The sequence below is a fragment of the Rhineura floridana genome, chromosome 5 (genome assembly GCF_030035675.1).
Source record: "Rhineura floridana isolate rRhiFlo1 chromosome 5, rRhiFlo1.hap2, whole genome shotgun sequence".
NCBI classification, from domain to species: domain Eukaryota; kingdom Metazoa; phylum Chordata; class Lepidosauria; order Squamata; family Rhineuridae; genus Rhineura; species Rhineura floridana.
Window position 1 is genome coordinate 134,343,807 of NC_084484.1, and position 15,350 is coordinate 134,359,156.

Consider the following 15,350-nt stretch of genomic DNA (forward strand, 5'->3'; position numbering starts at 1 on the left):
GTCTCCAAGTTGTTTGGTGAATCACTGGAGGCTCACCTGGTAAAGACTAGAGACCAGAAGAAAGCACTACCGATGTCTAAAAAAGAGGAATGGAAAAACAGATAGAACCAGTTTTTTCGTTCCTCAAGGCAGTCCTTCATATTTAGAGGCCAGTCTTCCAACAGGTTTCGCAGGGGCAGACAGGATAGAGGTGGTGGGTGCATATCCTCAACAAAATTAGGGGGTGTGTCTTTCTCCTCAGGGAGACCCCAGAAAGGTGCCCAAAAGGGCTCCTCCTCTTGACTGGTGTTCTCCAGAGATCCCTTGCAGGGTGAGAGCAAGGTGCTTCACTTCGGACAATTGGGTGCTGGCGACAGTATCCATGGGATATGCAACAGAGTTTGTCCAAGCTGCACACGATCTTTTCTTGCCCACCCCATGATCCTGAAAACCAGAGAAGCACCAAAGCTACCTAGAGGACCTTCAGCACTTGCTGAGCATTCGGCCAATAGAGCCAGTGGTTCCACTGGAGAGGAAATCAGGAGTCTATTCAATTTTTTTCTTAGTAGCCAAAAAGAATGGTGATACGAGGGCCATCTTAGATCTAAAATGGCTCAACAGATGGGTGGCCAAAAACATTTCAAAATGGAAACTCTCCAATTCATAACAGCGGCTTTGGTTGACCTCTGTGAACCTCTCCAAGGCCTATCTGCATATTCCAATTTGCAGGCAACACAGGCGGTTTCTCCGGTTCTCATACAACAACAAACACTTCCAGTACCCGGCGTTGCCCTTCGGCCTCTCCTCAGCACTGAAGATCTTCACCAAGGTACTGGTAGCCCTGGTAGCCTATCTTTGAACGATGGGGATCTGTATGGATGACATACTGGTGAGAGTACCGTCAGAGAGCCAGTCCCATATAGACACTCACCGCACGTTAGCATGGCTCCAAGGACTGGGTTTTGTGGTAAACACAGAAAAGAGCATGCTGATTCCATCCCAAGTGACTATCCACTTGGGGGTGCAGCTGGACATGTGCCTCTTCCGAATGAGGCTCACTGAAGAAAGGGTGATGAAACTCAATCAACTGCTTCTGGAAACAGCTTCATCCCCCAAGATGGACCTGATGCTTCTAGCTTGACTCCAACAGCTCATGGTCTCGTCATACGACATGGCTCCATGGGCCCAATTCTACTCAAGGACACTATAACAGCTCCTTCTACCGCATCAGGACACAATTCTACTCCTTCCTTCAGCCGTGAGGGTAGAGTTCAGGTGGTGGTTGAAGCGGCTGACCCAAGGAGTCAGTCTGGAAGATCCGCCACGTATTATCATGACTTCAGACACACGTCTGTACAGATGGGGGGCTCCATTGTGACTTCAGACACAAGTCTGTACAGATGGTGGATCAAAATGTGGCACAGAGCACCTGGTCAGTGGCGGAATCGCAGCTCAGTATAAATGTGCTGGAGTTATGGGCCATCAGGGTAGGCCTGAGGGCTTTTGGGTCAGAGATCAAAGGGAAACTTCTTATATGCACTGACAACTCATCTGCGAAAGCGTATGTCAACAAGTAAGGGAGCACTCAATCGAGGTGTCTGATGCTCGAAGCAGAGTGTCTGTTGAAATGGTCAGAGCGTCAGCTTGCTTCCATTAAGGCCAAACACCTGGAGGACACAAACAACCTTGCAGCCAACTGGCTCAGCAGGACAGCAATCAAGGAGGTGGAGTGGCAGCTGAACCCAGCAGTTTTTCAACAGGTGGCGAGATGCTGGGGTGATCCGATAATGGATCTCTTCGCCAACCCTGAAAACATGCAGATAGACAGGTTCTTCACAAGAACACGTCCTCAGGCCCAGGGTACAAACGCTCTCAAGATGCAGTGGCTGCAAGGCCTTCTATATGCTTTTCCCCCATTTGGGTTGATACAGTGCACAATCCAGCAGGTTCGGACACTGGGCAGAACTGATTCTTGTGGCCCTGTATTGGTCAAGATGCCCTTGGTTTCCAGACTTGTTGATTATGTCAGTCAGGACCCCATGGCAGCTACCAATTCAACGAGATCTTTTGATACAGGGTCCAGTTTGTCACCCTCAACCAGACCTATTCTGGCTAACAGCTTGGAGGCTGAGCGGGTCTGGTTGAGAGACATGGGACTGACAAGAAAAGTGTTACACACTCTGCTGGCTTCCTGTAGGCAATCCATGAATAGTGTCTACTCATCTACGTGGAAGGTATTTTTGTCCTGGTGTTCTGCGAATGAGGCTGAACCATTGTCCAGGGATGTCAAGGTCCTTTTGTGTTTCCTTCAGTCAGGTCTGGATAAGGGACTGAGCACAGCAACCATCAGGCGCCACACAGCTGTTCTCAGTAGCATTTTCCTCAGCCTGGGGGGGGGGGTGTCCCATGCTCTTGTCCAGCCCTTTAATCAAATGCTTTCTAAACAGGGTTGCACCACACATGGTCCATAGGTTCCCAACTTGGAACCTTAGTTGGGTGATGACGGCGTTAACGGATCCGCCATTTGAACCAATGGCCAACTGTCCCCTGAACCTGCTGACCTTTAAAACAGTTTTTCTGGTATCCATTACTTCGGCATGCAGGGTTTCTGAGTTAGGGGCCTTATCTTCAGATCCCCAACTGTGTGATCCCAATTAGGATAAGCTGGTCCTCCATCCAGATCCATCCTTTCTACCTAAAGTCAACTTGGTTTTCCACAGGTCTCAGGAAGTGGTTCTGCCTTCTTTTTGTCCCACTCCCTCCTGTGCTCAGGAACATAGGTGGCATTCCTTAGATGTGAAGAAGGCACTCTGCTTGTCCTAGACCATACATTATAGTTCAGGAGATCAGAGGCCCTCTTTGTGTCTTTCTCAGAAAACCGAGAGGGTGTAAGCTGACAACCTTGTCTATCTCCCACTAAGAGTGGCGATAGAACAAGGATATGAGACGTTGGGTAAGGAACCTTCTTGGGTATCACAGCACACTCACTTCGGGGGTGATGTGATGCCCCTGTATTTTGATAACTGTAAATATGGTAAGTGCAGGTTTATTAAAGTATACATGGTAAGTGGATTGAGTGAGAGGGGGGAGTACATGGGCTAGAATGCTAGAGAATGCTGTATGATAATTGGCTGAGCGTTTTGAGTGGCTGAAGGTATAAATGAGAGGATGACAGCTGAGAGAGGGTTGGTTGGTTGTGGAGTTTGGGTTGATTGGAGTTGGTTGTGGGTTGGATTATATTTGGCTAGTATTGAGGCAGATTATATATGACTGGAAACATAAAGAGTGACACTATATGAAACCATACGCTTGTTAAATATACCTAAAGTAATCTTATTATTTCCTGGTGTTTATAAATAAATAATTTCTTGGTTTACCAAAAGCCTGATCCTTGGCTGGGGTTTACACAGACCAGAAGGGAGGGAGGGGTAATTACCAAGGTGCAGAGAAACAGTATCAAATGGTGGCAGAGGTGGCAAGTATCCAGGGCAACCCAGGGCTGTATGCTTTACAGGCATAAAGATACAGGGGGGTTGTGGCCTGCAAGTGCACCCAGACACAAAGTAACAATAGGCCAGAAGGGGACTAAGGCAAAGTCCTAAGGCAATATTGTGAAACAAGGAGTGCCTGGTGCTGCTGCCTAGCAGTGGGATCTTGCGAGATCTGTGCTAGAGCCGGTGAGATAACAAATAAAAACCAGGATCCTGACTGGTGGGACCTGACAGGTGGTAGCAGCAGTTTGGCAGTCACCTGGGCCTCCCCACACACTTTCATCGAGCACTACAAAATAGATTCATTTTCCTCAGTGGATGCTGCATTTGGTAGGAAGGTGCTCCAGAAAGTATTGCCTCCCTAGACAAAGGAACCAGTGTATCAGTATACTGCTCTGTTATATCCCTAACCAGGGATGTCCTCCAGTCCTATCTAGCAAAAATGGAAATTTTCCTTGCCATGAATTTCTACTTGTAGATTGGGCTAGAGGACATTCCTCTCACCTCTCATTCCTCTGCTGTGACTTTCTGGAGCGAGGGGTTGGGGGTTTAGGAATTCTGTCAGCACCTTACATTTTCACACAATGTTTAGTAATATGTGTCTCTATTGCTGTGTGACATTTCTTCCCAGTTGTCTGTTTCTGTCTATAACCTTTCTCTAGTTATTACCCTGTATAGGCTTCAACTCAATAGAATGTCTGCATGGTTGACGATAAGAGGTTGAGGAGTTGTTCCTGCTCTGTCAGCTCGGTCTGGAGAGAGGGACGGCTCCTCCCTCTGGAGAGAAGACTAAGAAGTTTAGAGACCCTGTCTGGCACGACCAGTAGGAGGAGTCATCCTTAACCAGGACTGTCCTCCAGCTCTATCTACAAATAGAAATTCACAGTAAGGAAAATTTCCATTTTTTCATACAGTGTTTTTAACAGTATAGTATATAATAGCATGATATTTTAGCTGGTTTTAATATGGTGCTTTACTTTTTGATGGGTTGTTTCAGAGCTATTCCCTCCTAAATATGTGTGCGTGAGAGAGAGTTCAATTCCACTCACCAAAAAACCCTGCAGAGCAGAGCAATGGGTTGTATCCAACAAAGTTGTCTCATTCATGTGAGGATTTCCAACTGCCAACAGAACTTTCCCTCCCTCTCCTTGCGCTCCCCCAGATCTGGTCCAGGGGGTTGGGAGAAACAGAACAGATGGGGAGACCCTCATGGGGGGGACAAGAGGAAGGGAAGTTCTGTTGAAAAGTGGATGTCCTTGTACAGATGGGACAACTTTGTTGGATACAAATTATATTTAGTATCATAGGATGTATCTGCATCAGTTGCTATGTTTGTGCAACATACTGCTGATATTAGGATGAGGAAGATGCAGTTTCCGCCACGATCTTCAAGAGCTCTATTAGGGATGGGGAAGAATTTGTTCAGTCCACTTTTGACAGTGGACTGATCTGATGAAATGCTCCTGAACATGTTTGCAGATTTGAACACAACTCCCAGTTGCAATGCATTTCCAGTGCAAAAAACGTGCACACAAAAATAACATTTTATGTACATGACGCATATGAAATATGTATTTTACTAATGAATGTATTGAAAAACATTTGAGAAGGGTGCATTTTATGTAAACAGTGTGTAAAAAATGCATATGGTGGAATGGGACAGAAAATAATGGGGCCGAAGGGAACATAATGGGATGGAACAAACCTATAACTCACTGCCAGCAAGATCAAAATGGGATGGAATTAGCTGCTCAGTCCCATCCCTAAACTCCACTTCCTGATTTCTTCACACAAAACCATGCCCCTTTCAAATGTTTTGAATTCCCAGAACTATGCAGAAAAATTAAGGTAAATGCTGACCCAGAACTTCTGCTGCTGGTGAGACTCGGCCATCTGCAGTCCGGACCAGATGTGTGATCTTGGTTTTTCTTGCTTTTCTCTTCTGGCTGCCAACCAAAGGCTCTTGCATTGTTGCAGACTCTGGAGTGTTTAGGAGAGACACAGAATTTTTATTCTTCCACAGTGGCTCACTGTGGCCTTTGTGTCCTGAAAACATGGAAGAAATGGAACAAGCCACTTGAGCTGCTAGCAAAAGATAGAATTATATAAACTTCATAACTTTGGCTATTTTTTTAAACTGACTGGGATATGAACACTAAAATGGAATGTCAGAACCAGGCTTCATAGGATAATTCTGAATGGTAACAGAAAATGCAGGGATATATTTTATATAGGCTGCATGAGCATTGCTACAGTTGCCTCCCTTTTACCCACTTCCACCTTAGACCATTCCTGTTGTTAAATACGAGTCTGGTCGCCAGCTAGGTAGGTACTACAAGAAGCAAAGGACATCTAAGCTGGAGTCTGTAGCCTGGGGTGGTATTCAGTGCTAGTCCTCCTCAGAGTAGACCCACTGAAGTTAACAGACATGACTAATTCAGGCTCATTCATTTCAGTGGGTCTACTCTAAGTAGGACTTAGTTGAATATAATCCCTGGTTTCCATTCCCCATGTCTAACTGGTGACTGGAATGTCCACAGCTGACCATTCACAATACTATCTATCTGTCAGAAGTCAAGTGTAGCATAGGAGCACTCCGCATGCTAGATGTGGGTTTCCTTTTGGACTTGCAGTATAGGAGGCCTCAAAGCAGAAGTTTTGCTGCTTGTCAACCTTTTTCTCTTAATCAAAGCAACTTTCTCTAAAGGCAGTGGAGTTCCATTTTTATTTTTGTTCTGAAAGTGACTTTTTGTTAATGAATAGGCATGATCCTCCAAACATTAGTCATGGCTCTTTTCCACTTGTCCCACTGAAAGCAAGTAAGAGAGAAACAAGCAATTCAGAATGCCTCCATACTAGTTATCTAATATGAAATCGCAATCCTTTCTTCATTCATTTTTTATAAATAATTGAGGTAAGACAGTAGCCAACTGTTGCGTTCCAGTATTTTCTATACTGTCCTGTTATTTTTTCACCTGTTTTATTGTGATTTTCCCCCCATTTAAAACACAATTGCAGAGGCACCCTGCTTAGAGTGAATAGAGAAAGTACTACTGTTTCTACACTCAAGTGAGGGAGACTTATCTATCTATATCTAAAAATAAGGGTATGTATATTGAGATTTGTGTATGTGTGTGCCCATGATACCCTTAATTAATCGTGATTCCCACTGAGAGTTGTGGCATTTAATTACTGGTTTCTTCCCCACAAGGAGGAAAGCTTTAATTAAATATGCAGAGGACCTTTGCTAAACAAGACTTATTTCTGAGTAAATATTATAAAACAGTCTCAGCCATGGATAATATAATGTAATATGACATGCCATATGGAACCAACATTTTAATTCATCTTCTAGCTGATTGGCGGAAAAGTATTAACAGCATGTTTAAGTGTGGAAGCAACCTCTAGTTTCACTGATTTCAGTGGGGCTCAATCACTGGAGGATTGTGTCCATTACAATTATACTTTAAGTGCCTACACCCTTTATAGTTATGTGAGTCCTGATATCATCCATGTTCAATAGGGGATTATTTGTTTACACTTCACAAATGAGGTCTCCGAATGAAATTATAAGCTTGTTCAAGGCCACCCAATGGATTCAAGGTTGATCTTACTACTTACTCACCTTAGGACAAAAAAGAATGAAGTTTTTAAAAGAAGCATTAGTGACATAATTAAAAAAATGCTACTCTTGGAACTTTATGCAATGAAAATATTAAACAGGCAAATCAAGCATTTTTAGTAATATAGCAGCCCTGGTTTTCAAAGATATAACTTGCCTCTCCTCTCCATACACACGTACACACCAAGAACGGAAGGAGAAGGTATGAAAATTCTGGCATAATCAAATAAAATATGTATCTCTACTGCATATCCCCTCATACATGCAAACATTATGTGAGATGAGATTATAAAAGCTTCTGACCTAGCGTAGTGGCTCTGAACAACTGGGAATTGACTGCCCAGAGCCTCTTACCTTTGTTAGATTTTGATAGATCTGCTAAGCAGCCACCAACCTTCTTCTTTTTTCTTGGAACAGATACACTTTTCCGGTCAAATGTGACAGGACTGTATTGAGGGAGGCTGTTGAATTTTTTCTCAAATTCTTCCTCCAGCTTTGCTAAGCTAGAAAATGGAAAACAAAAAACCACAACATTTTTTACTTTTTTGAGTTTTACACATCAACAAGAAGGGGCCCCAGGTCAGACCATGTGGACCATTTTCCTACAGTTTTCCATACGGAATTCTGCCCACGATTGCGTTTCTAGATACTGCCATGCTGCTATTGTACTATAAAGAAAAAGCCTAACAGCTCAAACCTATACAAATCTGTTCAGAAATAAGTCCCACTGAGTCAATGGGACTCACTCCCAGGTAAGAGTGGGATAAGACTGCAACCTAAGTGAACACATTGCCTGGTTTACATTTTCCTTTTTTAGTGAAGGACTGATTTATTTATTTAATATATTTCTGACCCACACTTCATCAGAACTGACCTCAGGACAGGATTCAATGCTATTACAACCCCCCAAAATGTATCAGTCATGTTAAAACAATTACAAAAGCAGAGATCTATTAACCACATGTGCAAGACTCTATCACAGAGAAAGCCCTTTCCCACGTCACCACATATTGTACACATCCCCGTGGCAGGAGATACAGGATGGTCTGCTCTGAAGATCTAAAGACATGGCCAAGCTGGTACAGGGAGATGAGCTCCTTCAGTTATTCATGTCAGCACAAGCACCTTAAATTTGACCCAGAAGCAAACAGCAGCAAGACTTAGGGCTAGTGTTGGTGGCTTCATCTGAAAGTTTACTTTGATTTAGTAGGACTCTATTTTAAATATTACTAGATATTTTTAGAACACAGAATTTACAATGTTTTGTTCTTAAATTGTAATCATCCATGAGCAAAACTGAATCACTGATATTGATATGTGGGTCATAAAGGAACAAGACTGTTAAGAAAAAGTCAAACTTTAGGAAAATGAAAAAAATTATATTATTAAAAATTATTAAAATTGATAATTACTTAATCGTTTACTGTGAAGATTTTAATAACAGCAACAAGTCACTTCTATTCAGGAAAAACATGTAATACCTGAAGAACAGAAAGCTTCCATCAGGTTGTTCTTGTGTGGCTCATTATTTCATGTTAAAATATTATGCAGAACAATTCATGTTTACTTCGAAGCAAGTCCCGCTATATTTATGGGACAATTGTGTTTAAATTATTTTTAAAATCACCATAAATGAGGTCTAAAAAAACATGGGAAGACAGTTTATTTGGGAGTATGTCCTACTGAATCAGCAGGGCTTGGGTTGCAATCCAAACCCCTGATCTGCTGTGCTGGTTTTTTGGGGGGGCGGGGGGGTGTCTTCCTCTGTGTAGCCTAAAACAGCTGTGTCAGTGTCACTCATTCAGTACCAAGGTCTCCATTCCAACTTTCAAAAGTGAGGGTGGACAGAAGTACCACTGGTGGAATTCACATGGAACAGGGCATTCAGGTGGGGTGGGGTGCTGGGTCAGCCCAGGATCTACTGTATTCTGAGCTGGCCCTAGATTTCAGCTGGTATAGCACAGAGCAGTTTTCTGCCTACCCCAGCTTTCTGCCTCAGTATGAGTGGTAGGGCTGTGGATGTGGTTACACTGCTCTATCCTGTTCCACTGCTGCCTGACTGGGGTTACGACTGTTCCATTAAGCTTCAATTCTATACCTATTTACTCAATGGGACTTACTTCTGAGTAAGATTGCACTCTTACTTCCAAGTAATCAAATACATGATTGGTCTACTAAATGTACCAAAATAAAAACAGGAATTTCATGAAGCTTTTATGAATTTAAAGGAAATATTTGACTTCCTCGGTTGAAAGTAATCATGGGAGAAATTGACAGGAACGATGCTATATATTACTATACTATAATAATAAAATTATATTAATATATTATATAATATTATAATATACTATACATTATTTTTTATGACACAGATATTTCATCTTAAGTTCATAGCTAATAGTGCATTAATGCATCATTAATTTATCAAACTCCAATAGGATTACAAAGATTCTTGAATATTTTTGCAATAATAGGCAAAAAACCTTGTGGTTTAAGAACGTACCTATAGCCCACAGATATTGCTATCAAACTTTATAAAGCAGGGAAATTGGGCAGCTATAGTGAATGCACCAGGGGAGCAGGAGACCTGAACTCCTCTCTGATATTGTACTACCCTACAAATTTGTCAAAATGCAAACACAATTTGGGTTGGTCTTTCACAGTACAATCCACTTGCTGTGTAGCTTGGAAGAATTTGGTAACATGTGCCTCTGAGCATATGGGGAGTGGTGGCAACACCTGCCACCTCCAAAAATGGAGAATTATATTTTTGTATGTTTGTTGGTGTTCTTCTTACTTTGCTTCTTTCCTGTGTTACTAATGTTTCTACAGAGAATCTAATGTAGAAAATTTTATTTCTCTCATTATTCATCCTAGAAACCTGTGTCAAATTTATTGTTATTAATTTCAAAGCCTTTTTATTGGTCAGTGTCATATGATGGTGAAGATGGTGTTTTGTGTTTCAAACTGGAGGTTATGTTCTATTTCTACTTTGGGTGCATTAACAGTTAAATCTGAAACTGCAGTTTAATGTAAAATCAGAATGATTACAGTATGTTGCTACTTAAGCAATGACTCTAGCTGTTGGAAAAAACAGGATGCATGTTTTCAGCCTGCTATGTTTAAACCACTTCATTTAAGGTAAGGTGGGCACGGTCAATTAAAAACATATTTATTTATTTAAAATATTTCTATCCCGCCCTTCTACCCTACAATAGGGCACTCAGGGCGGCTACAATAAAATCGCACACATATATAATAAAATACACAATAAAATCGCACACATATATAATAAAATACACAAAAATAAAATAAAATATTATAATACATTAAAATGCATAAAATACTATTAAAATACATAAAATGCATTATGCACACGCATACAAACATGTATATATGTGCATACACATATAAGAAAGTGAGAATAAAAGAACTTATATGATAAAAAGATAAAAAACTTAAAACAGTGTCAGGCTGACCCATCAGTCCCAACCAAAGGCTCTCCAGAACAAAATAGTTTTTACAAGTTTCTGGAAGACCATCGGGGGGGAGCAAAGTGGGCTTCTTGGGGAAGAGAATTCCAAAGTCTGGGAGCCACAATTGAAAAGGCTCGCTCCCGCGTGCCTGTCAATCTAACTTCTTTCATTCCAGGCACGCAGAGGAGACAAGAGGTAGATGATCTTAAATCCAGGCTAGGAACATATGGGCATAAGCGGTCCTTTAAGTACACTGGTCCAAGACCATTTAGGGCTTTAAAGGTCAAAAACAGCACTTTGAATTGGGCTCGGAAACAAATTGGGAGCCAGCAGAGTCGATAAAGCACGGGTGATATGCTCTCTGTGCCATGCTCCAGTTAACATTCTGGCTGCTGCATTTTGAACCAACTGTCACCAATGCATGTGTCACTGAGGCAAAGTCAGCTGCTTCTAGGAACAGACGCAGCTGGTAGACCATTTTGAGATGGCCAAAAGCACTCCTGGCTACCGCAGCCAGCAGCAGGGCAGGATCCAGAAGAACTCCCAGACTGTGGACCTGCTCTTTCAAGAGGAGTGCAACCCCATCCAGAACAGGTTGCAACCCTATCACTGGGGCAGTTTTTCCCTTGGCCAGCAACACGTTCATCTTGTCTGGATTAAGTTTCAGTTTATTCGCCAACACAGAGCACACCTAGAATTTTGCTAGGTTATATTTCACCTCCCACTGTTTTATCGTGTGCAAACTGAGACGCTCCTGATGTCCACTGCAGAATAGTCTGCAGAATAGTCAGTGCCATTATTCCACAATTATGTTTGGAGTTTTTTTAGTGTAAATTTTGCAAAGTGCTGCTGTACACATATTCACAGAAATAGAAACAAAAGAAAGTGATTTCCTATAGGAAACTTCACTAAAATTGCAAAGTAAATCAGATATATTTAAAGTGACCATCTGAACTCTGTCAACTGTCTTAATAATGTTGCTTCCTCCCTGCTAAAACAAGATCAGCACAGCACATGTCTTCTATTATTTGGGCTGATTGCAGGTGTTGCCACCACTCACCATATGCTGTGGCACATGTTACCAAATTCTTCCAAGCTACACAGCAAGTGGATTGGACTGTGAAAGACCAACCCAAATCGTGTTTGCATTTTGACAAATTTGTAGGGCAGTCCAATATCTCAGAGAGGTCAGGTCTCCTGCTTCCCTGGTGCATTCACTACAGCTGCCTAATTTCCCTGCTTTTTAAAGTTGGATAGAGATATCTATGGGCTATATGTATGTTCTTAAACCGCAAGCTTTTTTGCCTATTAGTGAATTTCTCTGCTTTTTAATCTGGAAGGTAAGAAATGGGATCCTGTGCAAGTTTGCTGAGAATGGATTAATCATTTGCATGGTTATTGAGTTCAGTGGGATTTACTCCCTTGCAATCATGCATAGGATATGTGAAACTGACCACAGGAGATGGGGAGGGGAGGAGGAGGGAGGGGAGGAGGGGCAGAGGGAGGAGGGGGAGGGGAGGGACAGGTTTGATCATTTGCATGTTTATTGAGTCCAGTGGAATTTACTCCTGTGCAGTCATGCATAGGATAGGTAAAACTGACTGGGGGGGAGGGAAGGAGGGCTGGAATGGGCAGGGGAAGAGGAAGAAGGAAGAGGAGGGAAGGAGGAAGAAAGGAGAGGAAAGGCAGGTCTGATCATTTGCATGCTTATTGAGTTCAATGGGATTTACTCCTATGCAATCATGGTTAGGATAGGTAAAACTGACCATGCAGGTGTCGGAGGGGAAAGGATCGGATCGGAAGGGGGCAAAGGAAGGGGGAAAGGAGGGCAGGTCTGATCATTTGCATGCTTATAGAGTTCAATGGTATTTACTTCCGTGCAACACAGGTAAAACTGACCGAGGAGGAAGGAGAGGGGGAGAAGGGGGAATGGGAAGGAGGGGATTGGAAGGGGATAGGGAGGGAGGGACAAAGGAAGGGGAAGGAAGAGCAAGAGGGAGGGGATAGGAGGGAGGAGAAGAGAGGGTGGGTTTGATCAGTTGCATACCTTTTGAGTTCAATGGGATTTATTTCTGTGCAATCATGTGTGAAAATGGAAACGGACTGCCTTCAAGTCAATCACGAATAGGGTTTTCATGGTAAATGGTATTCAGAGGTGGTTTTACCATTGCCTTCCTCTGAGGCTGAGAGGAAGTGACAGGCCCAAGGTCACCCAGTGAGCTTCATGGCTGTGTTGGAATTCGAACACTAGTCTACCAGGTCGTAGTCCAACACTGACCCGGGGGTGGGGCAGGGAGGAGAGGAGAGATTGGGTGGATGGGCACTGGGCAGAGGAGAAGCCCCTTGCCGTTCCCAAAGGAAAACCTTGTGAACAGTATCTTTGCTTTTCAGCGTTTCCCCCACCTTTTTATTCTACAGCAGCCACATGTAGTCTTTTACACAAATTTAAACCAAAGCTGTCCCTGGCCACATCCACGCTAGGCCTTTATTTCACTTTGGACAGCCATGGCTTCTCTCAAAGAATCCTGGGAAGTGTAGTTAGTGAAGGGTGATGAGAATTGCTAGGAGACGCCCTGTTCCCCTCACAGACCTTCAATCAGAGTGGCTGACTGTTAAACCAGTCAGGCTGCTGGAGCTCTCTCAGTGGAACAGGAGTCTCCTCCCAGCACCCTTCACAAACTACATTTCCCAGGATTCTCTGAGGGAAGCCATGACTGTCTCAAGTGAAATCAAAGTCTGGTGTGGCCCCCTGATTAGGCAAGCCCAGCAGCTGTGAGTCTGGCTTTTAGAACCCTGACAGTTGGTTCTTACTGAGCATGCCTGACATTATCATTCAGTTCAATGCAAAAGTTCTTAAATTAATTAAAAATCAGCCAGACATTTTTTAACTTTAAAACTGCAGGAGATGAAGGTCAGAGTATGGGACAAGGTCAGTGATTACAGGTACTCTGCGAACATAGCTGATTTTTAATGAATTTCAACAGATTATGAGAACTCTGACAGAAAAAAGTCCAAAAGGGCTCTGGGTTCCCCCCCCCTCTTTTTAGACTTTGAATTATCTATTCTCTCTGACTGTTTTGTGTATTACCATTAAAATTTAGAGGGTTGTTAAGCGTTTCTGAGTTCAGGACTGTAAGTTTTGTAAGGTTTTGTTTTGAAATGAGCTTATGGGAAGCATCAGAATGGCATGGGGGATATTTACAATTTAACATTGCGGAATGTGAAAAATCCACACTGGCTATAGTATAATAAAGTAATTCTTCCTATAGAAAATATAATCAAATTGTGAAGGTAAACAAATTATGGGATAATCTCTCTCTCTCTCTCTCTCCAACAGAAAGAAGATAATGAATGCTAACAATCAAAATATTTTAGGGTAAGATATAATCAAAAATCTTTACTAAGGGGTGCATTATAGGAATGCAAATGTTGCTCGTCAGTAAGATAAAAATCTTCCTAGTTCCTCTGAGAAATGAAATATCCCAGCCTCACAAAGGAGTATTTCTAGCAGTCTGCTCAATTAAGAAGTTACAAAGATGAATATGTCTATATTATCAAGTAATCTTTGAATCATTCAAACACTGACCCTAGAATAAGTCTCAAACAGGGCAGCGCTTCAAAAATAGAGGGACTTGGCTCCAATGCAGCAGCTGCAATTTGTATATGGAAACAGGTATTAGGCGTGCAAGAGCTTCAAGTGTGGAGAGGTAAAGACTGTACCAGCAACCTGATAACACATTCACAACACACTAATTCCATAGGGATTCCTCATCCAACAGTGTGTACATCACTAGGTAAATGTTGATTCACAGTGTGCAGCTGTGTATATGGAGCCTTCTGCCGCTCTTGTGCTTTTGTTTTGTTTTGAGCAGGATATCTGTATCCTCACACAGATTGAGTGAAATGAGATCCAAATTTCGGAGTATCTGTATTTCACTAGAGTTCATCACCCCTTCAAAACACTGAGTTTTTGAAAGCATATGTCAGAGCGTAAGAGATGCAGTGGCATTATCTAAATCTCTTGGTGCTTTTGCTGAGACTCATGTTGTGAACTATTGTCATGATTGCAGTAATGACAATTAATTTTGGTTAACCTATTTCCTGTCCACGGTACAAATCTGCAAGATGTGGATATTGTATTTCCAGAATGGCTGGCCTGTGACTAATATGGAAACAAAACTGAATTTGAATAGGGTATTCAACTTTGAACAGTAAGTTCAAGTCTTCTGAGGCATAGCTTGTGGACAGTGTGAAGTTGGTGGAGGCCCACATTGCTGAGGTCTTGAGGTTGCCTGTGAATGAAGCTTAAAGTAGGCATTTAACTCCATCTAAGGCTAAATACCAGCATGAGATTGATACTCAACAAGTACCAAACAATTTTGAATAGATGAAGCACTGTTGCATTCCTGTTAAAAAGACTTTCCTAAATGTGGTGTTGGAGGAGAGCTTTGTGGATACTATGGACTGCGAAAAAGAAAAATAATTGGGTTTTAGAACAAATTAAACCAGAACTGTCACTAGAAGCTAAAATGATGAAACGGAGGTTATCATACTTTGGACACATCATGAGAAGACATGATTCATTAGAAAAGATAATAATGCTGGAAAAAACAGAAGGGAACAGAAAAAGAGGAAGGCCAAACAAGAGATGGATTGATTCCATAAAGGAAGCCACAGACCTGAACTTACAGGATCTGAACAGGGCGGTTCATGACAGATGCTCTTGGAGGTCGCTGATTCATAGGGTCGCCATAAGTCGTAGTCGACTTGGAGGCACATAAC

At 42.3% G+C, this 15,350-nt stretch overlaps 1 protein-coding gene across 16 annotated transcripts in view; it reads right to left on the reverse strand.

Moving 5' to 3' along the window:
- BBX (BBX high mobility group box domain containing) overlaps window positions 1-15,350 on the reverse strand; it is a 215,088-nt gene that overhangs the window by 15,440 nt on the left and 184,298 nt on the right. For 14 of the 16 annotated variants that reach the window (XM_061628132.1, XM_061628125.1, XM_061628127.1 and 11 more), the window contains 2 exons: window positions 7,447-7,595; window positions 5,331-5,516 (listed from right to left, as the gene is read on the reverse strand). In XM_061628132.1, the coding sequence (XP_061484116.1) occupies window positions 5,331-5,516; window positions 7,447-7,595 (335 nt within the window). The remainder of the gene's footprint in view (window positions 1-5,330; window positions 5,517-7,446; window positions 7,596-15,350) is intronic. The other 2 variants (XM_061628136.1, XM_061628122.1) reach the window with 1 other exon arrangement.